General features: G+C 28.9%; 6 protein-coding genes across 14 annotated transcripts; 3 read left to right on the forward strand and 3 right to left on the reverse strand.

The window, feature by feature from the left end:
- The first annotated feature begins 1,233 nt into the window (after positions 1-1,233).
- LOC122538951 (transient receptor potential cation channel protein painless) lies at positions 1,234-5,867 on the forward strand. Its single transcript, XM_043673481.1, is given in 3 exon segments — positions 1,234-1,440; positions 2,752-3,852; positions 4,184-5,867. Coding segments are annotated over 2 exon segments (2,667 nt in total). The 5' UTR covers positions 1,234-1,440; positions 2,752-2,765; the 3' UTR covers positions 5,764-5,867.
- Positions 4,618-12,875, reverse strand: LOC122538955 (gamma-tubulin complex component 2-like). 4 transcript variants are annotated; one of them, XM_043673495.1, is made up of 18 exons: positions 12,422-12,875; positions 12,080-12,250; positions 11,862-12,006; positions 11,613-11,784; positions 11,400-11,543; positions 11,171-11,325; positions 10,949-11,077; positions 10,694-10,870; positions 10,418-10,592; positions 10,129-10,322; positions 9,839-10,049; positions 9,604-9,772; positions 9,310-9,484; positions 9,085-9,228; positions 8,503-8,580; positions 7,115-7,275; positions 6,757-6,873; positions 4,618-5,789 (listed from the first exon to the last, which is right to left on the reverse strand). In XM_043673495.1, the coding sequence occupies exons 1-17, from the start codon at positions 12,472-12,474 to the stop codon at positions 6,792-6,794; spliced, it is 2,535 nt and encodes an 844-aa protein (XP_043529430.1). In that variant the 5' UTR covers positions 12,475-12,875; the 3' UTR covers positions 4,618-5,789; positions 6,757-6,791. The 4 variants fall into 4 exon arrangements, with proteins under 4 accessions (XP_043529430.1, XP_043529424.1, XP_043529436.1 ...); XM_043673489.1 differs by having other exon boundaries at positions 4,618-6,873; positions 12,422-12,873; XM_043673501.1 differs by lacking the exon at positions 8,503-8,580 and having other exon boundaries at positions 4,618-6,873; positions 12,422-12,872.
- A 194-nt stretch (positions 12,876-13,069) lies between these two features.
- LOC122538979 lies at positions 13,070-14,802 on the reverse strand. Its single transcript, XM_043673537.1, has 5 exons — positions 14,687-14,802; positions 14,010-14,372; positions 13,804-13,939; positions 13,431-13,733; positions 13,070-13,326 (listed from the first exon to the last, which is right to left on the reverse strand). Exons 2-5 carry the CDS (start codon positions 14,131-14,133, stop codon positions 13,155-13,157), a joined length of 735 nt encoding a protein of 244 aa, XP_043529472.1. The 5' UTR covers positions 14,134-14,372; positions 14,687-14,802; the 3' UTR covers positions 13,070-13,154.
- On the forward strand, positions 14,595-19,742 carry LOC122538931 (lon protease homolog, mitochondrial). Of its 4 annotated transcripts, XM_043673453.1 has the most exons (11): positions 14,595-14,918; positions 14,987-15,299; positions 15,564-15,791; positions 15,869-16,035; positions 16,411-16,673; positions 16,781-16,972; positions 17,038-17,342; positions 17,743-17,882; positions 17,960-18,242; positions 18,348-19,251; positions 19,325-19,742. In XM_043673453.1, the coding sequence occupies exons 2-11, from the start codon at positions 15,046-15,048 to the stop codon at positions 19,562-19,564; spliced, it is 2,976 nt and encodes a 991-aa protein (XP_043529388.1). In that variant the 5' UTR covers positions 14,595-14,918; positions 14,987-15,045; the 3' UTR covers positions 19,565-19,742. The 4 variants fall into 4 exon arrangements, with proteins under 4 accessions (XP_043529388.1, XP_043529380.1, XP_043529398.1 ...); XM_043673445.1 differs by having other exon boundaries at positions 14,595-15,299; XM_043673463.1 differs by having other exon boundaries at positions 14,595-15,299; positions 15,570-15,791.
- Positions 19,743-19,901: 159 nt separating this feature from the next.
- LOC122538863 (gonadal protein gdl) lies at positions 19,902-21,173 on the reverse strand. 3 transcript variants are annotated; one of them, XM_043673336.1, is made up of 2 exons: positions 21,045-21,173; positions 19,902-20,874 (listed from the first exon to the last, which is right to left on the reverse strand). In XM_043673336.1, exon 2 carries the CDS (start codon positions 20,861-20,863, stop codon positions 20,339-20,341), a length of 525 nt encoding a protein of 174 aa, XP_043529271.1. In that variant the 5' UTR covers positions 20,864-20,874; positions 21,045-21,173; the 3' UTR covers positions 19,902-20,338. The 3 variants fall into 3 exon arrangements, with proteins under 3 accessions (XP_043529271.1, XP_043529279.1, XP_043529287.1); XM_043673344.1 differs by having other exon boundaries at positions 20,924-21,171; XM_043673352.1 differs by lacking the exon at positions 21,045-21,173 and adding an exon at positions 20,933-20,974.
- Positions 21,174-21,294: 121 nt separating this feature from the next.
- On the forward strand, positions 21,295-26,116 carry LOC122538855 (protein SMG5). Its single transcript, XM_043673322.1, has 8 exons — positions 21,295-21,697; positions 22,260-22,482; positions 22,611-22,775; positions 22,867-23,135; positions 23,237-23,417; positions 23,482-25,192; positions 25,288-25,623; positions 25,756-26,116. Exons 1-8 carry the CDS (start codon positions 21,624-21,626, stop codon positions 25,821-25,823), a joined length of 3,027 nt encoding a protein of 1,008 aa, XP_043529257.1. The 5' UTR covers positions 21,295-21,623; the 3' UTR covers positions 25,824-26,116.
- Positions 26,117-26,426: the final 310 nt, after the last annotated feature.

The raw sequence follows: 26,426 nt of genomic DNA on the forward strand, positions 1-26,426 counted from the left end.
TTCAACTCATTAAAAAAAGAATATAGATATTTTAGATCACCTTTTCTACATTTTCAAAATTAAGTAAATGAATGAGGATTGGGCTAAATGAATATGACTAAAATTGGAAAAAATTATTTGGAAACAAAGCAAACGCATAAATATGAATATTCATCGTAATATAATAGTTACTACATTTTTCGATACATTACAGGAACAAGATGAAGCAAAGTAAGTATTAAAATATGTAATTTCATTTTGAAAACGAAGAATATTATTGGCAATGCATTATTAGAAGCAAAAAAATGTTATTGAAGCTGCACGTTAGAAAGCAACGTTTCCGATGCCATCTACTTACGTAAAAAGATATCTCCTTGGCTCCTTTATTGGGAATGTATATTGGATTTCGCAACCCACGCACCCCAACATTCTTGATTTTCATCTCCGACTTTTTTGGCCTTGTGATCTCTGTAATCTCAGGGTAAAAATCGGTTAAAATTAGGAACTCAAGTTCTCATTTTAAGTGACAATATTCACAAGTGTAAGTAAAACCTACTTTTGCCTTCAGTTATTAATATATACAAAGAAGACTGACATAATATAATTATTAATTACAGTGAAAGTAGATTTACCATTGCCATATTAATAATCATTAATGGTTGTTTTATTATGTCCTTTGATTTCGAAGATTTACGTAAATATATTCTTTATCTCCTAGTGATAAGAATCTTCTATAAACAAAAAAACATATATTTCTTTCTATAATTATAGAATTTTAGTGTCTTAAATAATAGTGTCTTATTTTTCCATATTAATGATAAACTAGATGTAGATTAGTAATATATATTGTTAAAATAATACATTTAGTTATATAATACTTTTATTTTTCTATCATTTAAAAAGAATATTATTGTATCGTATCATTCTCCAAATAATTTTAGGCGTATCGTTTTATCACAATCATTATTTTTGATGCATCATAATTTTTCGTTTCAGATTAATTATATTAACTAAAACGAATTTTTACATCATTTCTGTTTTCTAAATTTCTGATTATTATATTATAATTATATTGAATTTTCAGAAATATTTCAACATATTTATTTAGAACGTTCAATTAATACGTTTGACAATGAGCAACAGACATCTCTAGACCATTATGAGTGCTGCTTGCTTGACACTTGATCGTTCCCCTCTCTTTAGCCACGCTGACATCACGATACACAGAACTGGTCAGCAAAAGCAGCTCTTACAAGTTAGTCTTCTGTATGACAGATTCAGTATGTCGAGTGATTCAAATTTTTTTTTAATATCATTGTTGCATGTGCATGCATTTTTATTCTTATTCGCAGGAAGTGTACAATCATCATGTTCATCTTGTGATCTAATGATACAATAAATCATCCAAATATACTTGAGTATACTCTGCCTGTAACAAGTGGATTTCAACAAATTACAAAGGTGCGCCATTTGGTACATTCGACCATGTAAATTTTAATATTATGTTCATATTTGAGTTTTATATGTAATAACTTGTATAATGATTTAATAATGCAAATATGATTAAAAATATAATTAAAAATTTGATTGAATTAATTTAAAGTATGCAAAGACTCCAAATTAATAATAAATTCAATGTAAAATTAATAATTACAATTCATATATTGTACTACACATTGATTTAAATTACAATAATAATTTTAAAATAATTTTAGTTTTATAAATTATCGAAGTATGTAACTATCGTTTAAAAATTTGAGATTACTTTCTTATTTTCTTTTTCTTTAATTCTGTCTTAATGATGCAAAATATTATTATTGCCAAAGCTTCAACCGATAGTCTGTAATTTCAATAAATGTTAATTCCAATAATAATAAATTAAGTGTTCTATCAATGGCCTGTGACTTAATTATTATTTTTCCACGTTATAATAGCTATAATTATTTTCATTCATCGTTCAAATGATACTTGATATTTCATTGCTGATAACAATTGCTCCAACACTGTAATAATTTTTCAGTAATCAATTCAACGACACCGTTGTCTATGTTCCTAATTTATCTGAAATTAAATTAATGCTAACGACAGGAAACGCATCCGGACAGTAGTTGTACTTCCATGCATGATAAATATCTGCCTCGTATTTTCGAGAACGAACAATCTCTTTCGACTTATTTAAGCATTATAAATTTAATGTTTGATATTTGAATTGTCTCTTTAAATTGTTTAATAAATTGTTCAACACCTTTTAATTGTTTTGAGTTATATTTATACCTCATAGGTATTAGATACTTGTAAGGAATTAATGTAATGTATCTTCACTAGTCTCGATAAAACACGTGTTAGTGACATCATTGCTGAAATTATATCGTGATGATTTCTACACCTACGTATTATACATTTAATATGTAGGATATTACGCACACTTATCCTGCTTCATTCCAAGTACAATATACGAAATTTAGCAATGTTTTTATAGCAAGACATTAAATATCGAAATTATCTTTTATAATAAATAAAATAAGGCGATATTTCTTGTATGTACACTTCGCGAGAAAAAGTATTCGATTTATAAAATAATTTGATAAAGTAGTCGTGTTCATTGATATTATATATTACACCTTATTATATATATTTATAACATATTTTATATTACACCTTAAAATGCTCTGTGCATCCAAATTTTTCATAAAAATAAAATGAAGAAATTCAATTTCTGTACATCTGTTAGGCTCTAGTTTCATATTCTTTAATACAATGAACGTGATTTACTTACAGACTCAAACATGGATCCTGAGGAGGAATCCCTGCAAATGCACCTTTTGCACAGTTATACTACAAATTCTGCAAAATCCCAAGCCATATACAAGCTGCTTTTAGATTATCTACGAACCAAGAATTTCAGACACTTCAAGTGTCTCGTCGAGCAGAATTTAAGAAAACAACCATCCATTATTAATATAAACTATGCTTATCCAAATCGATCGAATGAAACCTGCTTAGATATTGCCTGCAAGAATGGTCTTCCGGAATTCGTGAAATTTCTGTTGGAAAAAGGGGCGAAGATAAATAGAGTGAACGAAATCCATAATCGTGGACCGATCCACTTTGCCACCGAAAATGGCCATACGGATGTCCTTAGTATATTGTTGGATGAATCTACAATAAATCCAAATCTGGAGGCTGGACAGCAAACGGCTCTGCACATGGCGGTGAAGAAGAATGACTTGAATTGTGCGTTGCTACTTTTGGAAAAAGGCGCCAGTCCTAACATTCCCAATAACAAAGGTTTAACCGCATTGCATATGGCTGGCATGAAGGGTCAAAAAGACATGGTGAATCTAATTCTGGAAAAAACTAGACACGCTCTTAATTTGGATATTTACAAGGACTATAACAATCAAACGACTAGACAAGTGTTGGAGAAGAAGCTACCAAATCTCCAATTACCTCTTGTCGAAAAACGGGGCGTAAATATTCATGACTTGAAGTACTATTTAAACGCTAATGACGAGATCAATTTTCTAAGATGCTTGGAGATGATTCAAGACGACGTGGTGAATGATGAAGCGGAGGATCTGATTGAAATGGCCGTGCAAAAGGACTTGAAGGATGCGGTTGTTACATTGCTGAAAAGAACAAGAGGAATTGGATGTAATTTGGAAAAAGCTGCGAGTTTAGCAGTTCAACAAGGCTCACCAGATATCCTTCGTGAATTATTGGAGACTGATGTTGATGTTAACAATTTGTTGTTGGATGCTTGCTTAGAGCTTGGTATACCGACTAAAGAAGGATCGGGATACATGGATAATCGTTTAGAATGTTTAAATCTGATCCTAGAAAGAGAAAATGTGGATGTTCGATGCACAGATAGTAAGTATACTGTACGCTTATTTTAGAAATATCACAATTTAGAATAATTCAATTCTATGTAAGAAGACTAAGAATATAAAAATAATATTTAAATATTGTTTCTTACAATTTATTTCACGTGTTTAATAACAATATTATGTAAATACATCTATTTTTTTTTTGTAAGTTTCCAAGTAGTTTTTTGCTTCACCTGAAAAATTTGTTTCAATTATATTCACTTTTAAAATATATGTACAACATATTTGTTTTTATACTTATTTCATATTTATTTATAACTGAAAGAAAGAGAGAAAGATAATAAAGCTTATGACGCATATTTAAAAATGTATAGGCAAAGGAAATACTCCACTTCATTATGCAGCCAGAGCTGATTGTCGTGAGGCAGTGACACTGTTACTCGAGAAAGGAAGCTACATTGGTCACATGAATAATTTTGGTGTTCCACCAGTTGCCGATATTTCCGTATCCACTCTATCTCAATACTTCGACAGCTGCATACAAGCTAAGAAAGAACGAACAAACGAATATACAATTGAATTTGACTACAAATGTTTAATGCCTCACGATAACTACAACGTCGCGAAAAATACAATTAATCAACGGGAAATGGACGTTTTTCGATACATTGCTAGTAACAGTGGCTTGAAACATATATTGAAGCATCCTCTGTTGTCTTCTTTTTTATACCTAAAATGACATCGGATAAGATACATCCTGTATCTAAACTTCGCCTTTTACATTTTGTTTTATCTTCTATTGAATACGTACATTCTGCAGATCACTTACGTCGCGACAGATTCGCAAATATCCGCGAATTCGAGCGAATCAGTCGATAAAGATATGAAAGAATCAACTTCCATCTACGTTCTGCGAGTACTCACTGGTATCACGACAGCGTTGCTTGCATTCAGAGAGATCCTTCAACTACTTTCATCGCCGTGTCATTACGTGTCCAGTTTAGAAAACTGGATCGAAATTGCGTTGATAGTGCTAGGATTCGTTATGTTAAATAATGCATCTACACAGGCTGCAGCTATTACGATATTATTATCTGCCTGGGAGATGGTGATTTTAATTGGCAAGCATCCTCGAATGTCCACTGGTATTGAAATGTTCAAAACAGTGTCTTTCAATTTCGTGCGTTTTCTGCTGCTTTATGCATTTCTCATCCTAGCCTTCGCATTTGCTTTCTTCACACTCTTCAAGGATGGATCCGATAGTAACTTTCCAGATCCTGGACATTCCCTGTTCAAAACGATCATCATGCTCACTGGAGAATTCGACGCTAATGACATTCCTTTCGTGTCGCATCCGATTCTCAGCCATCTTGTCTTCATTCTGTTTGTCTTCCTCATCGCTATAGTTTTGTTCAATTTGCTAAACGGTTTGGCAGTCAGCGACACAGCAGAGATTCTCGGAAAGGCGGAATTAATTGGACTAATTTCTAGGATACAAGTTCTTGCTTATATCGAAAATCTGGCTGTTCAAGTACCTTTCATATACAGGACACAATGTTCGATTTGTTGCAGCTATTTGCATAGCTGGAGGTACAATCCTTTAGCGTTTCTCGTTCAAAAAGTTCTTCTCTTCCCCAGTTACTTGATTAATGGTAAATTGAGTGTAAAACCGTACGATATCTTGGAAGCATATGGAAACAAATTGTATCACAACGTCAAGTCCGACAAAGGCTCTAGAGATAAAGTGTTTTCTAATTTCAAAATGGATCCATATATCACGAAACAGGCTAAAAATATTCTAACAGAAAGAGGTCGAGAATCAGACAATGAAAAAATGTTCAGCAAATTAGAGAAGTTGGAAAAAAGACTTGCGACAATGGAAATTATTTTGGATTCCATCAAACAGAAGATTGAGAATAATAATTTTAATCTTGAGGAAGCTGATGGAAATTAAAATATTTATTCTTCCAGATTTGTTAACTGTAACAACGATTGAACATGTTAATTTTTTAGCTGTAACCATATTGAAAGAACTGTATTTTTATATCTATGTTACCAAGTGTTTGTTATAATATTTTTATTATATTTAATAAACTATTTAGTAAAATTGTTCAACATCTTTTATATATAATTAAAAGCGTTTAAAGCTTTTATAGAGTCAATGTTAAGACTGAATCATACAGCTACTTTAATCCATTCAATCTTCAAAAATTTTGCGGTTTGCGTGGACGAACCAACATTTACTTCATAAGATGACATTATGACATAGTAATACAGTGTTACAATCGTAATATATATTTTAGTACATATAAATACTTACAAATATCTACTAAAAATATCTAAAATTGTCTAAGAGTTACAAGTACTAGTTAAACTCAATAACATCAAGCCATGCATGAATCTGATTCGTAATTTAGGCTGAATGGATTAAATATCACTCTTTTAATAACATGCCGAAATAGTTAAACTTTCTTCACTTGTTAAATAAAAAAGATTTAACATTTGTTAAATATAAAAGATTATTCTTCAGAAGTAAAATTACTATAAAAATATTTTTTTATCAAATTGTAAATCTTTTTCATGTTTATAAAATATATTTTATTTTTTAAGTGTACAAAATAGTCTTTATTTTAGTGATTTACACGATTTGCAAAAAATTCATTCAAAATGAATTTAAATAATTTAAATGAAACATGTAATGCATAAATAAATTAAATTTTGTTCATCTATAAATTTTAGAATTACTATACTATTAACTTGTGTGGACGTTTTAATATGACGGCGATTTGAAAAGTTTAAGGATCAATATAGATCCTAGACTGATCAAATGATAGATCTGATATATTATCTAGCAAGGATCTTTTCAAATCGCCGTTACATTCGAAATAAATATTATGCAAAATATGTAACTCTACAATGTTAGATTAATCAGAAGCTACGGATATACCTATGGCTGTATAATCTTCTGCTGAGTTTGAGTATTTAACCGGAAACATCCTCTTGCATTGTTTTTTCTCTTCCACGTCGTATCAAAATATCGGTATAAAATAAATTGAAATCTAGCCTAATTAAAAAAAACAATAAAATATAATGACAATGTTGAAAAGTTTCATTTTTTATTTATATAAAAAATATATATAGTATTTCGTAAAATACGTAATTTTTTAAACAATTTTCTCAAAAACATTTTATTCTTTATTGTTATTAATTTTTTCATAATGAATCGCATTTTATCCATTAGTACTGCATTTTCTATGCATATTTTGTAGTACAATTATTTATATGAATTGTATGATGAAACTTACCTACAAAAGACATTAAGAAGTTTTTCATTGTTGTTATCACATCCTAGATCACATATTCTATCTAAAAGACGAATTAATACTTGAGTAAATTTCTCATCCAACGATATGATAGTTTCTTCAAAACTAGCTGCATTTTCTTTGTACATATCTCCATCTTCGTCCTAAGAAGTCATAAAAACATATAGCACTATTAATTTCATATTTCATTTCAATAAATTCAACACGAGACCCTTTGTAAAACTAAGATTAAGAAGCATACATTATAAAAAATGGGTATAATGTATATAATGATGTCTGAAAGACATTTATAAAATATATCATTACAGAGAACGCAAATGCATCATATTACTTAAATAAATAATATACCTGTAACTGAAAACGAAATAATTCTGCTAATTACAAATATAATTTTATGATAAAAAATTATAATTCGTAATAAGATGTATTATGCTTATACAATCATGATTTTAAATATTACATATTATTGACATACTATTTGTATCAAAACAAATATTCAGAAACACTATTGATGGCTACAAAATCTAACTTGCATGCATTTCATAGAAAACAAATTTTGAAATTAATAAAATGATCACTTTTGTTTATACATATATAATCACTATTATTATGTATTATTGTATATCATTTACAAATAAATAATGTTTAATATAAAATCTACATGCAATATTACTATTTATTGAAGTATTATATGTTTATATATCAACTTTGAATTAAAATATGATATATGATAACAAAAGATATATATAGTTATAATATATACTATTTATTATAAGAAAAGATATATATATTCAATGAATTTTAAAAAATTTACATACAATAAAAATTATAACTAATGTATTTGTTTTACTTTACGCAAATTTTCTAGAATTCATTAAATATGTATAATTTTATAATGGAACAATTGATTCTAATGGTAAAATTTTGTTATTAGGATGATTATATGAATGAATTAATAATGATAATGTTATTATAGTATTAACATTATGTAACTGTCATAGTACAAGTTACATATCACTATATACAAAAAAAAGATAAAAATATTCTTTTTTACGAGAAGCATTAAATTTAATATTTTACATATTAAAATCAAACTATCCATTCTTTTGTATTGTTAAAAGAGTTTAAATCAGAAAAAAAATTTAGACCTATATTTCTTTTTACATTACTTAAAAAATCCAAATAAGAAACTTAAAATTTTTCAATTTCGATTCAGTTTGTATTATATCTATAAATCATGCGAATTTGAGTCTTATATACCATATGAACGTGATTTCATGGAACAATGTTTGTTCACTAAAAACGAAAAGTTTCATGATACTAATGCTACACAGATGCATGGAAGCGAAGTTATAATTTTGGGGATATACCTCAGAATCATAGACATCTTCCTGATAGGCACCAATCATGGACGTCAATTCGGCGTCAATGTAGTATGGACTCATACGCTTAACATTATTAAAATATTAAAATTCAGTTTACTACTATGTTTTTTTTCTGTTTTATGTGTGTTATGAATGTTTAGTATGAAATTTACTAAAATATGATTATAAAATAACAATTATATGTTAATAATAAACACATCATGCAGATCTTTCATAGTCCTGATATTTTTAAATCTGCATCATATGATGCATTTTGTATTATTTTCAACAAAAATACCAAACTCAATACCAAACTCAATTATTATTATTTATTATTTATTTCTATATAATAATTTTATAAAAAATGCTATTTTATAATGTCTATTTCACATGCCTATCGCCCTTTGTAGATATCACTGATCAACAAAGATATTCAAAAAAATCTGAATCAAAGCGAAGAATGCAACTTAGACAAACTTTTGTCATTATATTTTATGTATATGCATATCTCATATACACGATTATGTAACAATATAAGATTACCTTCTCTATTTTTCTATATTTGTATAAGAAGATTGTAACGCTTACCTCCATAAAATTGCAAAATTCAAGACAAGCAGAACAAATGCCTGTTATACAACCCAAAAGATCAGGATCTGTTAACATACACTCCTTCAAATAACTATCTTGCAAATCTTGATGCACACTTAAAACATCATCCACGTTACTGACCTACGCATGAAATTTAAATACTTCAAATGTGATAAAACTTAAATTTATTGAAATAAAAATTACCATAATGCAGAATCGTACCTTACTCATTTTGCTTATAAAAGTAAGCCAATTTGGTTCTATAACTTCAACCATCATATAATATGCTAAATGTTGAATGCAATCCAGCATTCTTTGTCTCAATGAAAATGCTTGTCTATACGACATTGCAACATTATGAGTAAAAGTTTTTGCAATTTTATTGCTCACCCATACTCTGGAAAAAAAAATGAAATCAGAATAATACAAAACATTTTATTATTATGTATGAAATTTTTAATAATCTATAGAAGTATTAGATAAAAATTCTGACCAATTAAAAAATTATATAATAACCTGCATAAACGTCTTTCAATATATTTGCAATAAAATAAGTGTCTGAACAGCATTTGATAACAAGCTATAGCTTTTCTGTTGAGTATTAAAGAAACAGGCCATTTAACATCATAATTGAATACAAATGCTTCCAAACCAGTTAAGGTTTTATCAGTTTGAGAACAGTACTCTAAAATAAAAATTTTCATTACAAACAATATCAAGAAATTAGAGAAAAGAAATTAGGAAACTATACCTTTTTCTTCTCTAGTTTGAATAGAAAGTATTCTAAACATTTGAAATTGAAGATCATAAGGTAAAAGTTCTGGTTTTAAATCATCTTTGTATGGATCTGAATCTGCAGTAGACATACGCAGTGCAACTTCAAGAAGAGATGCTAATCGGTGAATAACAATATCATACATGTTTTTATTTAATTCAGTTTCACAAAGATTCATAAATTGAACCTAGAATTAAATGTCGTTATAGAACATTAGATATTGATGCATTAATATATCAATGAAACATTCTGCTATATAAGCTTACTATAAAATCTCCCTGTGCAAGAAGAAAATAATTTTTTACACTACGAAGCCGACCCATTAGATCATTTTCATGAATAAGAACTTCCAATAAGGTCTTTGCAGCTTCAGAATAAGCTCTATCAATAGTAGCTATATATTTTTGTCCTTGATGTTGATAAATTAAAGGTTCTTGTTTTCCCCATTGAACAATTTTACCTATATATAAATGTAAAATTTTTTTATGATTTTTCATATTTTTCGAAAATAAATAGTAATGCTTGATTGATGCTTGATTAATAAATATTACATACCACACTGTCTTATTACATTAAAGTATTTTCCAGTTCTCATAATTGTTTGTGCCTGCTCATTAAGAAATGTAGGAGTTCTTTCTGATCTCATAGTGTACCTTTTCTCCCAATAATCTGCAGAATAATCTATAGGTAATTCCTCTCTATGAATTAATTCATTATCTTCTACAAAAAACTGAAATTATAAAAGAATTTATTGATTAGATTAAAACGAAATAAATAAACGAACAGTTTAGACATAAATGTACTAATATATTTTATCTATTCTATCCTTACCTCTTCATATGGATCACAAATCACTCCTTTATATACCCATTTTTCTAATATTTGCATATATGGAATACTTGCTGTTTGTATAAGGAACAAACATAATTCTTTAAACTTTGCTTCTCCACTAATATTATTTGTTTGTTCGTGCAAAAGACTGAGTACTTTACCACCTTTTGCATTCGCCTAGAATGAAATATATTTTTACATATCAATTCATTGTATTAAAATAGTAGAAAAATAAAAAGGAAGATGACAACTGACTTTACATATAGTCGATGTAATTTGAGAAAGAATAGACATTGCGATCATAGTTGGTTGAATATAAAACCACAACTTTTGTAAATTTAATTTTCCTCGTACATGTTCCATTTCCAACTGTACAACAAATAGCTGAAAAATTTTAAATAAATAGATTCTTTATAAGTAAACTGATTACAATCATTTTAAAATTAACTAATTAAAGAGACATATTATTATACGTACTAAGTAATCTTTTAGTAAACTTTTTATAGCTCCTCTCAAAGCATGATTTACTTGACCATCTTCTGCTAAAACTTTTTCTTCGACAAATCTAGCTGCCATAGAATAATGTGATGCAAGAGGTAATATTTGTTGTGTCAATTGTTTGTAAGATATACCTAAAAAATGATAATATTATGAAAGTGAATGAGCAGATTATGCACTTAACTATTATAAAATTATTTCTTCTTACAAACATCTGGAGATATATTAAATGTCTTCACTGCATGTGGACTTGTTAAAGGTTCAGAAACAATATAAGTTCCATCTATACCTTTCAAACAATATAAGATATCCCAAAGTAATATAGATTCTTGAGAAATTATTGGTACAACTTCTGTAAACATTTTGTCTCTAATTAAATTAATAATATTAATTTCTTACATTCATCTTAAGCGATACTCACTTTGGCATGGCATTACATTTGGTTCATTATAAAAATCCCATGTTAGTCTAGGCCTCTCATAAACCCAATTATGTTTTATAATAGACGATTCTGTTTTCTTTGTAATTGCACATACTTGTTTATTTAATTTCTTTTCTCCTTCTACAGCGGCTTTAATCACATTTTTACAAATCTATATTGTATACAATACAATGTAAGTTAGTTAAAAATAAAATGTTTCTTAAATTATTAATTAAAAAATGAAAAAACCTGTGGTAAATCCTCTGTAGTAATAGCAGCATTTTTTGTAGAAATTGATGATACATTTGATGCTTCTTTAGCCAAATAATTCTTTAATTCTTTATCTTCAGATATAAGTTCTAATAGTTGAATGAATAAACCTAACAAATCTATCCTATAAAAAAAAATGATATTATTTTAATATTATCTCTTTTTAAACTCATATATGTATTTATGATAGTACTAACTTCTTTGCTTTTAATTCTTCATACTTTTGAAGAAATAATTCAGGAACAGGAGACTTTTTTGCTAAGTTACGAATAGAACTTTGTGGTGCAACAATAGTTAAAGCACTTGCACTCGTTGGTACACCTTCTTTTTGTAATTTCTCTACATGTTTCTCTGGTGCAGATGATGATCTAATTATAAAGAAAATAATCGCTTACAATGGACAATCTTAATATTGGACAATATTCATATATTTAAATTGTAAATACATAACTTTGTAATTAATAAATTGATACAAACTTTTTAAATTTGTTGATGAAAAATCACTAAAAATCAACATAAAAGATGTTTCATCTACTTACCCGAGTAATTCAATTAATTCAACCACTAAATGATGTAATTTAAATTCACTCATTTTGTTTATATCAATAAATATTTGACATTCTCTTAAAACATGATTATTTCTGTTGTACCATTATAACTGCAGCTGAAATTGCTAGAGATTCTCTAGCGTATTTGAATTTGAGAAAATGATACTTCAGTAATCATTTAAAACATTTGTTTATCTTGATCATTGGTTACAAATGAATTAGGTTATGTTAAGTAGGAAGAGACACGAATTAAATGAGAGAATGTCTCTCCATGTTCTCTACTTTAAATAAAAAGCAATGCTTTATAAATATCACTTCATGTAAATATTAATTTAATTTTCATAAATATAAATTACGAGTTGCAAATTATTTTAGATTTAAATTCATTAAATCTACATAAATTTGTATCGACTGACCAATAACGTGCGTGCATTTAAAATTTTCAATCAGTATTGCAACAGTTTCTATATTTTCATGTTATATGTTTCAGATCGTTTAAATATAAATAGTTATTTATAAATGAAATAAATTATAAATTATAACAACTAAGGAAGATGTATTTGAAAACCTTTACTATTAATATACTTATTTACGTAATTTGATAAAATTATTTAAATTAATATCACTTAAACGACTAATATGTTTAAGATTAGAATAAATTGTTTACAATATTTTTTCTTAATTACAATATTGTAAATATACAGTATTGTAAATTTTACAATGTTCATAAATCTACGTCTTCCTCAATTGAATTAGGAGGAGTGAGAAACATTTCATAAAAGAAAGATTTTTCATATTCCTCATGAAGAATGGCTGTTTCATTTTCATCTATAGGTGATAAAACATTTGTATGCAATTTCGAAGTCGCTTGAAATACATACTTGTCAGCAGGAATTCTAAAATTATATAAAAATTTTACAATACATTTATTATTTTACGAGTCTATCTTTCATTTTCTCAGACTAATATCCTGGATTAATATATTAATATCATACGATACCTGGAACTTATATTTAAAATATTCGGAGAAAACATATTTTTACGTTGAATAACATCGTTGTTATTACTCAAAGTAATATTATTGTCTGTGGGTACGTTACAATTTTCTTTCATATCAGTATCGATATGATTAAATTGCGTAATATTCATATTATTCGATGACTGCATAGAATTTATATAATTTGCATCTTTTTTAAATCTTTTGATGATATTCTGAGTTTCCACATCAATTATAGGCCTTTTTTTCCTTAATAAATCCATACTTCGATAATTTATATGTGCTCTGTGATACTCTTTAGAGTGTCTGAATCCGAGAAAACAAAATGAAAATTATCATCAGAATACAAAAACCCCAGTGATAGAATTTTTCTTACGATAGGAGATTTTTATCAATTTCTGATTTTATCTTGTTAAAAAATTGATCGTCATCGTCTGTAGTTGCAGTCGCAGTTCGAACGCTTGGTTTCTTGTTTAAACTTTGCCTAGTTATGTTATCAGAGCACATAATTCCTACAAATAAAATAAAATACAAGTGTCTGGTCGTTCAAACTAATAAATACGAATTAAATTAAAATTTTACTTGAGCTAAGCCTTTTTAAGTCCATTACATGATTCTGTTTGTTGAACGTAGCAGCGTTATTACGCGTTGCAACACCGTTAAAATTTGAATTATTTGAATTCACACGTATGCCGCACCGCTCCATTGTTAATGTATATTCTGGATGATGTAATTCGTAGATAAAAATGGTAATGCCGAATGTTACATTCGTAATTTATATGCAATTTATATATATTTATATGTAATTTATATTTATATATTTATATGCAAGATCTTTCTCGCAAGCGAAGCCATACTGACTTTAAATAATTTCGAATAACGAATCACGTGGTACGCGTGACTACATATATATCGGAAGAGGAAGATTTCAAATCTCTATTTCTTCTGAATTTAAAAAAATCACATGCGATGCAAATGACATTATCGTATTATTTCGTCTGATGAAACTTTAATCCTATCATTCTAAAACTATGATTTCGTTCGATCGTAAGAAAATCTCAATACATTTATATAGACGAGAACAATAGTTTTTGTTTTACCTATTCTTCCGTTCGCGCGGTAAAACAATTATTTCTAATAAAAAGAAACAAATGTATTCACGCCGTTGTTTCCTGTTTCTAATTACAATTTAATTTTATTCTAACGCAACCAAGTGAACAATATTTTGTCCGATTTTTCTATATTTGAAATTTATTTACATCTACTCGTACTTTATTTACGCGATTGAAAATACGTGCCGTTTGCAAAGAAAAGAAAAGAAAAAATAAATAAATTACGCGACAAACGAATATCACGATTTTTTGCACTTTATTTCTGCACGTTTTATTGAAATTAATTAAAATGTGAATGTATGACTCGTTCCGTTCGAATGTGACCACTGACTGTACGAAATGCGGAATAGCTGTTCGACGTTCAAATAATTTCTTCTAGGTTAGCAGAGTTTCGTCAGATTGATCAGCGATAAAGTAAGGTTATAATTTTAAGGAAGTTTTAAGTAGATTGGAGCGGCAAACACAACGTTTAACACAAATAAGGACATTCATGCGAATGTGAAACGATGCGCTTTATGACAGCGGTGAATTTCAAGGTTTTGCCCGTTTTTCGGCAACGTATGACGAACGTCCGATCGTTCTGCAGAAATCATTGGCCAGGCAACGAGGAATTGCCGGTGCGAGCGCAGTTTGAGAAAATAAAGCTTCACGAATATCATGGAACATTCGCTAAAAGTATCCACAGCCGTCGACAAACCGCGGCTATTGTCTGCCTTAGATCGTTTGCCACTAAACGATACAACGACAAAGATTCATCTAAGTAAATTTCTTTTTCTCGTTTTAAAAATCTTTCCTACGTTTTAGACGTATTCATTTCAAAACTAAGTACAACTCTATCTTTTTTTTTTTTTATAGTAAATAATATTGTAATTTTCATATGCCTGTAATTCAGACAATGATTTTATTTAGTGTTACACATATAAATTACACAAATTTTATTTAATGCTGCACATATTATAAATTGCATAAATTTTTATTCTTGTATAAATTTACAAGTTATTAAATAACAATATATCTTATTTGGTAATAGTAACAATGAAGATGATATTGGTGATCCAGCTTCATTACCAGCGACAGTGGTTGTACCAGAAGTATGGCCTCATGTTCCTGTTATAGCAATCAATAGAAATCCAGTGTTTCCAAGATTCATAAAATTAATAGAACTTAGTAATCCAATTCTCATAGATTTGATTCGTAGAAAGGTTAAATTAAATCAGCCGTATGTTGGAATCTTCTTAAAGAAAACAGAAGAGTAAGTGACTTAAAGGTGTATTTTAATTGATAAATAAGAAATAAATTTGCTACATTTAAATTTAATCATTTTGGTAGGAATGAAGCAGAAATAGTACAAAATTTAGATGACATTTATCCCGTTGGAACATTTGCACAGATACATGAAGTACAAGATTTAGGAAATCGGTTGAGATTAGTTGTAATGGCACATAGAAGAATTAAGATTGTTGGTCAAATATTAGAAGAACTTCCAAAACCTCAAGGTAAGATTAGTTAAACATTTACAGTGTATATAAGGCATGTAAAAAATGTCTGCTGAATATTTTTTATAAACACTAATAATATGGATTTCTATGAAACATGAGAATGAATGGAAATCAATGAGTGGGATGATTACATGTATGAGTGAGCATATATAAATTGTGTGAATGTGTATAAATATGCCTTATGAAATATAGATTTCCAACAAGTCACAAATCTGTGTGACACGCATAGAAGCATGTGATAAATTAAAGTTTTTGTAAAAAAAAATTTTTCATCAAATATTTTTTAAAATTTGATAAAATTACCTAATAATTTGTACATAAATGCTATACTAAAACGATTAAACACCAATTTAACAATTCATGTTCCTGTAGATGATCCAGTTTCGGGTGGCAAAGCAAGCCGTAGATCATTAATCCGTAAAAAAACGGAAAACAAAATACCAGAACTAGTACAGAAAATTGAAGAAGTTAATACTTCTGAAAATAAAATAATCGAAGGAGCACAGGAGAAAGTTGAAGAAAAAGTAAATCTTTCGACAGATTCAACAGCTCAAACTGGCAATCCTCAGGCTTTATTAATGGTAGAAGTTGTAAATATTACTCACGAGAAGTTTAGGCAGACTGAAGAAATTAAAGTAAGCTTATATCATATTTCTTATTTTCTGAATACATATCATGTATTAATATATTACAGATAATATTATTATATTAGAATTATAATAAAGTAAGAATAAATTAACAGGCTTTGACACAAGAATTAATCAAAACAATTCGGGATATAATAAGTATGAATCCATTGTACCGTGAGTCTTTACAACAAATGTTGCATCAAGGGCAGAGAGTTGTAGATAATCCCGTTTATTTGAGTGACTTGGGTGCAGCTCTAACAGGAGCAGATGCACAAGAATTGCAACAAGTATTAGAAGAAATGGATGTGAGTAATTGTATCTATTGCCATTAAAATTAATTGTTTAAACAACTAAAATAACAACTTTATAGATTTCAAAAAGATTAAGATTGTCGCTGGCACTTTTAAAGAAAGAATATGAATTAAGTAAACTTCAACAAAAAATTGGTAGAGAAGTTGAAGAAAAGGTTAAACAACAGCACAGAAAATATATTCTTCATGAACAATTAAAAGTTATTAAAAAAGAATTGGGTCTTGAAAAAGATGACAAAGATGCTATAGGAGAAAAATATAGAGAACGTATAAGAGAGAAAACAGTTCCAAAAGCAGTAATGGATGTGCTGGAAGAAGAATTAAATAAATTAAATTTTTTGGAGAGTCACAGTAGTGAATTTAAGTATGTATTATTTCTGTAATCTGTATTTATAAAATTTTAACATACAGGATATATCGAAAATTGTGATATAACCAACCAAATAATGATTCTAGTAGAATTATGTTACATGCAACAGCAGATCGAAAAAAAACCAGTTTCTCATTTAAAACTTCGTTTTCGAGGAAATTAAATTTTAAAATTCGATACACTTGTATCAAATTCTTAATTCAACTTTATTCAAGCTTTATTTTCTTCAAAACGAAACCTTAAATGAACAAATGTTCTTTTTTTTTTCAACTTATTTTTGCATGACCCAATTAGTTGTATTATAATTTTTGGTTACTTGAACATGAACAAAATATTATTTCCATGTCAAATAATTAAACTAATTTTTAATTTATTAGTATAATTTTATTTTCAGTGTGACGAGAAATTACTTGGATTGGCTTACATCCATGCCATGGGGTGTAACTAGCCCAGAAAATTTAAATCTTCAGCAAGCAATTGAAATTTTAGACAAAGACCATTATGGAATGGAAGATATAAAAAAACGAATCCTAGGTAATTAAATTTTTAATGAATGAGTAATTCCATTTGTTACATAAAACGTATTTATTTTTTATTGCTTTTAATTTTAGAATTTATTGCTGTTAGTCAACTGAAAGGCTCAACACAAGGAAAAATATTATGTTTTCACGGACCACCAGGCGTTGGGAAAACATCAATAGCCAAATCAATTTCTCGTGCACTTAATAGAGAGTACTTTAGATTTAGTGTCGGTGGAATGACAGATGTTGCAGAAATCAAAGGTCATAGAAGAACTTATGTAGGTGCCATGCCTGGTAAAATTATTCAGTGTTTAAAAAAGACCAAAACTGAAAATCCACTTGTTCTCATCGATGAAGTTGATAAAATTGGAAAGTATGTATCTACGAATTTTTACATACAAATTACACTTACAATTTACTTATATTTATTTTGATAGTTTAGTAATTTAATATAAATATAAACCTTCTTTTAAATTAGAGGCCATCAAGGTGATCCAGCATCTGCCCTTTTGGAAATGTTAGATCCAGAGCAAAATGCAAACTTCTTGGATCATTATTTAGACGTTCCTGTTGATTTATCGAAAGTGCTTTTCATTTGCACGGCAAATGTGATCGATACGATTCCAGAACCTTTAAGAGATCGCATGGAAATGATAGATATGTCAGGTTACGTTGCAGAGGAAAAACTTGCTATCGCTAAACAATATTTAGTACCGCAAGCTATGAATGATTCAGGCCTCACTAATCAACAGATCACTATAAATGATAATGCGCTTCATTTGTTAATTAAATCTTATTGTCGAGAATCAGGAGTAAGAAGTCTTCAGAAACACATAGAGAAAGTTACTCGAAAAGTTGCGTTCAAAGTGGTTAAAAAAGAAACAGAAAAAGTAGATGTAACTGAGCATAATTTACAAGACTTTGTAGGAAAACCCGTGTTTACACATGACAGAATGTACGAAATTACGCCTCCTGGAGTCGTTATGGGTCTTGCATGGACAGCTATGGGAGGTTCTACTTTGTTCATCGAAACAAGAGTGAGGAAACCTTCTACAGGAAAAAAATCAGAGGGTACATTAGAATTTACAGGCCATTTAGGTGATGTGATGAAAGAATCTATTCACATAGCTATGACGGTTGCAAGAAACTTTATGTCTCAACAAGATCCATCTAATACTTTTTTGATCGACTCTCATCTACATTTACACGTTCCTGAAGGCGCTACACCGAAAGATGGTCCCAGCGCAGGTATCACGATTGCAATAGCATTGATTTCGCTTGCTAAGAATCAGTCAATTAGACAAAATGTTGCGATGACTGGTGAACTGAGTCTCATGGGTAGAGTTCTTCCTGTTGGTGGTATTAAAGAAAAGACAATTGCTGTGAGTATACACAAAATAAGTTTTTATTAAGTATATCATGTCTTGTAATATGTGTATTTTTTTTATTTTCTAGGCAAAACGAGTTGGTGTAAATTGTGTAATTCTACCTGAAGAAAACAAAAAAGATTACAATGATCTTCCTAAATATATTACAGACGGTCTGGAAGTTCATTTTGCCTCGACTTTCGAAGATGTGTATCGCATATGTTTTGCACCACAGCAAGAAAGCGATACTATTCGTCATGAAAAATCTTTAACTTTTGATATTTCACAGCCACAAAGCGCACCACTTTTAGGTAAAAGTACTGACTGAATTATTTAAGGACTAAGTACTTATACAATGTAAAGATTGATTATCGTACGATCCTATATATGTCTGGTTTACTTAAAACATTCACTGCAGATCAGATTTGAAAATAATTGAATTTATTCTATATTGTTTTATATAAAATCATTGAAATAAAAATAGTAGAGAGCTGATAAGTTTAAAAAAAGAAATTAAAAATTTCATGAAAATTAATCTCAGTTGCAATTTCATATCATTTTTTTAATATCAAAATAAAGATTATCAGAAAGGGAATTAAAATTTTTGCTACTGTCAAAATATATTAATATCTTTTTTTAAAATAAACAATTTAAAAAATATTGTATATATAAAATAATATTCTTTATTATTGTCACATATTATAGCTGTAATAATAATGGAATTCACATTAACATTCACAATATGATGTAAGACTTGTCCGTATGCAGATTTTACTCTGCATTGTACAGTGTTATTTGCTACACAAATAAAAACGATGTACATAATTCATAGAAGTGCAAAAACAAAAAATTTTTAATTAATAAAAAAGAATATATTTCTATAAATATGTTTTGTTGATATTCCAATTTAAGAGGAAACTGTGAATACAGTGCATATTTTAAATTATTTATATATAACTAATTAGTAAATAACTATTTTTAGAAAAAGGCTACTATACAAAAAGAAATACTATATTAATTAAACTACTGTACAATTTGTTGAAATAAATAAATTATACAATTTAATATTTTATTCAAAAGTAATAAATTTATGAATTATGAATTATCTTGGAACTTCCATTTTACTCAATCTAATTATGAAATCACACAGTCTCATTTGAACTTGAATTTCTATTGGATTGTTTGTAACATAAAAGCCAGGTACACCAGCCTTTTCTAAAATACTTTGTTGATCCGCTACTTTCTGATCTAGTTGAAGGACTAATTTCATGTCCATTTGCTTAAGTTCTTCTTTGTGCTTTTTATATAATGTTGCTTTTATTGCTGTTCTTTCTTCATCTGTATACATTGATGATAATGATTCTTGCATTTCAATTTTCTGTTGATTCAAAAGCTGAAGACGTTGTTGAAAAAGATGCTTCTCTGTAACATGCTGTATCTCCATTAATCCCTTAACAATTTCAAATATTGTATCATTTAATAGAGAATTGGCTAAACCAGATAACAATTCATAGGGAAGACGCATTTGATATTTTGGAGGAAGTTCGCTAGCCATGTGTTGGAGTTGCTCCACCAAAAAATATAGTTTTCTTTGAAGATCTTGTGGGGTAGGAGCAGTAATATCCATTGCATCAAAAACTATAAAATTTAAGCAAAATATAGACTTATAGTAGTATTATATATTTACCACATTTACATGTTAAAAAATAAAAATGAGGTTAAGCGAAAATATTTCTTTTCATTAAGGCTACTCTAGTAAAATTGTAATAATTTTCTAACTAAAAAATAATGTACAATCAAAGTATTACTTTATTAAAATATTATTTAACATCTATTTGATAAAGTCTTGTTTACAATGAACACTACACGATAAATGTAAACATTCTTAAATCCGTCGAATGATGTAAACGCTGTATAAATCGTATTAGTGTATATAGATCTATGTGACGTCAGGCGGCTTCTACAGTAGGGAACTGGCAACTCTGCTTCATACATACATAAGTTATACTGAAAACAACTTTTGGAACGAAGTTTTAAACATTTTGATACTTTTGAATGTCGCAGCTTACATTTTTAAAATAAATATTAAATTTTTAAGTTTCTCTTAATCATTAGTATATAGTTTTGAAAATAATTTTGATTGGTTTTGGCAACATTGTTGCGTAAGTTTTCCAGATGATCTTCCTGCGACGGTACCATAAGTAAATCATATGTACATGTACGTACGTGTAATTGTGGTGAGCTCCGCAGTTCGTGGGAGGTTTCTGGAGTTAGGCGAGGGCGAATGTCGAATTTTCTTACCGTGGGACGGAGATGCGCGTGTCAAAAGACCGCGGGAAAATGAATAATGACGAAGCGGCCAGGAAGTGAAAAATGATCGAAGCAAAATGAGGAGGACGTACAACGCTGCAGCAAATGTCCGAACGGCCGATTGTCTCGAACAAACAAGACGTTTGCACAAGTAATATAAAACTATGGTGACATCAGAAATTTTTTTTTTTTTTTCTATTATTTATTTCGATATTATATATTTCAAGAAGTTTGTTCGATGTTGTTGGAACATCCATACTCACCTTGTGTTAACATAACCTTACTTATTCTTACAGCATGATCTATTGGCGCGCTTTTACGCGTGTACTACTTACTTTCATTAGTTAATTTTCTCTGTGAAAAATTATATTATCAATGTACATATAAATATCTCTATCGTGTGAATATTCATTTTATCATTATATATTCATTTTGTTTAATTATTTAATACGAAACAATTATATAAAAGAAATTTATACATTTATAAAATATACTTCTATGTTGCAAAGTTCACTCGAAGATTAATTAATGGTTATAACCATGCTTATATATTTCAAGTATTTTTTAAACTTTTTTAATGTTAATAATTCAACAAGATCATTGTTATTCATAATAACATTTCTGCCTGACATTTTGTTATTTCTTTCAAAAATTAAATTGAGTTTTTAAGAGTCTATAATGAATTAATGACCAGGATTATATTTAATTAACAGGGGTATAACAGATATTGCCAAGAGGTTAGATGAACTAAAGAGTCGTGCATTAACAGTAACAGATTTATTTACTCCTTCAGGGGAGACATTACGGGTGAAGCTTAAAGATTATTGTGTAAGATTAATAACTAAAGATCCAGTTGAGTATGCACGTAAAATTGAAGAATTACTATGGAGGAAAGCATTTTATGATATTGTTTATGCATCTAAAAAATTACGAAAGGTAATTAATAGTTGTATGTTACATATAATAATAATAATAATAATAATAATAAATTATAATTTAACATTGTGTTTATTATATTATTTTTGTAAAAACAATATCTGCTATTAATACGAATCTTATTTCAGGGTAATGCATGGAATGAAACAGAGAAAGCAATGTTATATGTCCATCTGGCAGTAGGAGTTGGTTTTTATCATCATTTAATATTGAAACTGCAACTAGAATATGATTTAGATCTAGTTGGTACTATCGATTTTGTATTCACACAAAATGTAACAGGATTATTAAATGTAAATCTCTTTGAGAATATTTGTATTATGTTAATTACACAGTACATATGTGACATATTTAAACATTTAAACATTTTTTTTGTACTCTTAGGCAAAAAGTAAAGCCAATCAATCGAAACATCATACTGAAGAAGTGAGACAATGTATTATGCGTTTAATTCATAGAAGTCTAGTATGCCTTGGAGATTTAGCTAGGTATAAATTGGAATTAGATCCATATTGGGATCCAATGATAGCAAAAAGATATTATAAAATGGCTATAGCAGTTGATCCAAATATTGGAATGCCACATAATCAACTGGGTACTATAGCAGGCAATAAAAATTATGGCCTTGATGCAGCATATCATTACATGAGATGGTTAGAATATCTTTTTTATTTTATATTTTAATAAATATATGAGATAATGATTTTTGGACTGAGTATGCAAATTTTAAAAACTTAGTTTAATTATTTTACAGCATTTTGTGTTCTGAACCATTTGAAGGAGCAGAAGGAAATTTAAAAAGAGCCATTGTTACACATTCTGTTTGTACAGATGAGAAATATCTTACACACGTTTGTATTTCAAGATTATTTTCTCTCTTACAATTGTGGGAATATGATGTGCCCAATTCTGATCGAATAAATCAGGAATGTCAGGTATGTATTAATTTTATGTATAAATTATTAAAATTAATCTGTATTTTTATTATATTTTTTACAGGATCTTTTAACTAGTATCGAAAATTGTTTGAGTACAGAACAATCCGAGCCAAATGATATGAATACTAATACCAATGAAAATGAGAGTAATATTGAAATATATCTACAAAACTGTAAAAATGAGCAAACGAATTATTTAACAGATGACATGATATTCAAAATTGTGGCCATATGTCTAATGTCTATTTCAAGATTAAAAAGTAAAGAATCTAGTGAGGTACAAGGAGTTGTTGCCATAACTTTAGCAATACTGTCTCAACTAATACAGTTTACAATAACTAGATTACAAGAATCTTTTATAGATTTGTCGCTACCCAACATAGAGCTGTCAAATTCGGCAGATAAAGATTACAACATCAAATCAGTAGACGTGGAAGGAAAAGATAATGCCATAAAACAACTGAACTCAGATGAAAATAACGAAAATAAAATTATAAGTGACAACAAAATATTTTCTGAAAAGGAAAGTTTAGAAAACAATGGAGATATTCAAAATGGTTCACGAAAAACTCGAGATAAAACTAAAAGTTTGCTTACGAAGCTTCGAAGACGAAAACGGAGGAACAGTAGCGATTCAGATGCAAGTGATGTTGATCATGCAACTATGGAATCCTCTAGCGATGGAATAAATTCTGATGTTTCTGAAACGGAGGACGACATATTAAGCGAAGAAAATGCATTATCAGAAGATGCATTGTCTGATGTTACGGATGACGAAGGTGCATCTGTACAAGTAAATAAAGAAGATACTGATATTTCTGAAACGCGAAACGTGAATGGTCATGTGGAAATAGAAAGAAAAAATGAAACACCCGAGATAATCACTGTTCATGTGCAGAACGATGACTCACAAATACCTGATGATCAAGTCGAGAAAAAGGTTAATGATAACGATTCTATAGCTAATTCTGGAAGTACAGAAACTAACAGTCCGTTTGATGATAATAGTGCATCATCGAATAGATTAACATACATTGCTCAATTAAAAAAACAAAATTTAAAACCAGAAGATGTGTTAAATATCATAGCTAGAAAAGAAATATTAGCGTCTATTAAAATATGTTGCGATTGGTTAAAAAGTAATCCAGATATTATACGAATATGTGGAAAAAGTTCACGCACGTTGTTAAAACGTGTTACAATTTTGTTGAATTTAATCAATATAAATACTAAAACATTATTGACAAATTTTAAGGACGACAGCATGATTTTATCGAGTGCAGATAAATTGAAAGAATGCGTGAAGATAGTTCCATTACCGGAAGATATTGATTTGAGAGGATTAAATCTTCTGGAAGATGCCCAAAAATCTTTGAATTGGAAGATACTTTATAAGCATAAAATGAATAAGCAAGAAGAAACCCTACTGAGAGCACTAAAATTAATTGAATTTGGACATTTTCTTAGCTCCGTCGAAGATGCAGGAGTAAAATATGAAGAAGCAAAACAGTTGTTTGTGACAATTGATTTAAATACTTCTCATACAATTGCTAACGGTAAAGATTGGGATATGGATCATTCTCGTGGGAAATTAATGAGACACATGGGAAAATTATGGTTAAAAGCGGAAGTCTGTGCTCTAGAGACTCGTTTGAGATCTAGGCTTATGTCTCCTTACTTGGTACCTGATCATGAGGCTTTATCTAAGCATACACCAGCTTTAAAGCGTTTGGTATACGCTAAGAAGTTTATTGTTGTAATTCCTAGTGTCGGTATGTAAAAAAAAAGAAAACAAAAGAAAATTATGAAAAGTCTGTTATGTTGTTTTTTTCGTATCATTGCTCTAATTAAAAACGATAATGTTTAGTTGTTTCTGCATTGGACGAGGTAAAACGTATTAGTGGCCGAGCAAGAGAAGCAACACGTTGGTTAGAAGCTCAATTGAAGCGTGGCTCGAGATTTCTTCGAGCTCAAAGACCTCATGAGCGTCTAGCATTGCCGTTCATTAAAGGACCAAGACCAAAGGATAAAGAAGCGTGGTTATTTTTCCAAATTATAGAGTGTTGCCACTATCTTACTCAACAGACGAAAGTTGGTATGATAAATGATGCAGAAATGCCAGTTGTGACATTACTGACTGGTTGTAATCCAGATGAAAAGAGAGTCCTTACTTTTAGCCCTGAAGGATTGGCAAAGAGCGCAGGTATTTTAATTATTTCAATTATTAATCTTTATAACACTTTATTAAATATTACTCTTTAGATTAAATTGATTCTTAACATAATCTTTTTTTTTATACGTTACATATTAATTATTAACTTGTTCAAATGTTCAGGTGTCAATATCGAATATATTGAATCATTTCATACAAAATGGAAGGCCTCAAGCAAAAGCCACGGTTGAACATATTGGATTAATAGAGATGATCATCTGTTCCTTACTGAAATGAAAGGCCCTTCTTAACAGCTGTGTATACAGCGACGCTACGGCATCAGCTGAGAAGCCGAGTCAGAGAGGGCTGGAAACCCAGAAAGGAAAATCGACGATTCTGCAATAAAAGTGGATTAATATATTTTTTTCATGAATTCTAAATAATAAAATGGTTTCCTTTTAATCAGTCGTATTGTCTTTTATGTTAAAAAGAAATTGTATTTTTAGGTAAATATTTTTCAATAAAAATAAACTTGCCTTCGCAATTTTTCAATCCTTTAAAAAAAAGGGGGGTAGAAATTGATAATTGACTGGAATTTTTATCTTTAATAGTAAATAATTTTATTGAATTAAAAATAAATTATTGCAATGTAATATCATTGAAATTATGGTTTTTAATGATCTGATAGTAATAAAATTAGAAATTAATGTTATAATTAACATTTAATATATTATCATCATTGAAATACTACATCTATACAGTACTGTTACAAAACAATGTTTTACGTTAATTAGTAAATATATTACTTAATAAATATTATAATAATAATAACTCCGTTAAAAATATATATTTTA

Source organism: Frieseomelitta varia, unplaced genomic scaffold, assembly GCF_011392965.1.
Source record: "Frieseomelitta varia isolate USP_RPSP 00005682 unplaced genomic scaffold, Fvar_1.2 scaffold_1020, whole genome shotgun sequence".
NCBI classification, from domain to species: Eukaryota; Metazoa; Arthropoda; class Insecta; order Hymenoptera; family Apidae; genus Frieseomelitta; species Frieseomelitta varia.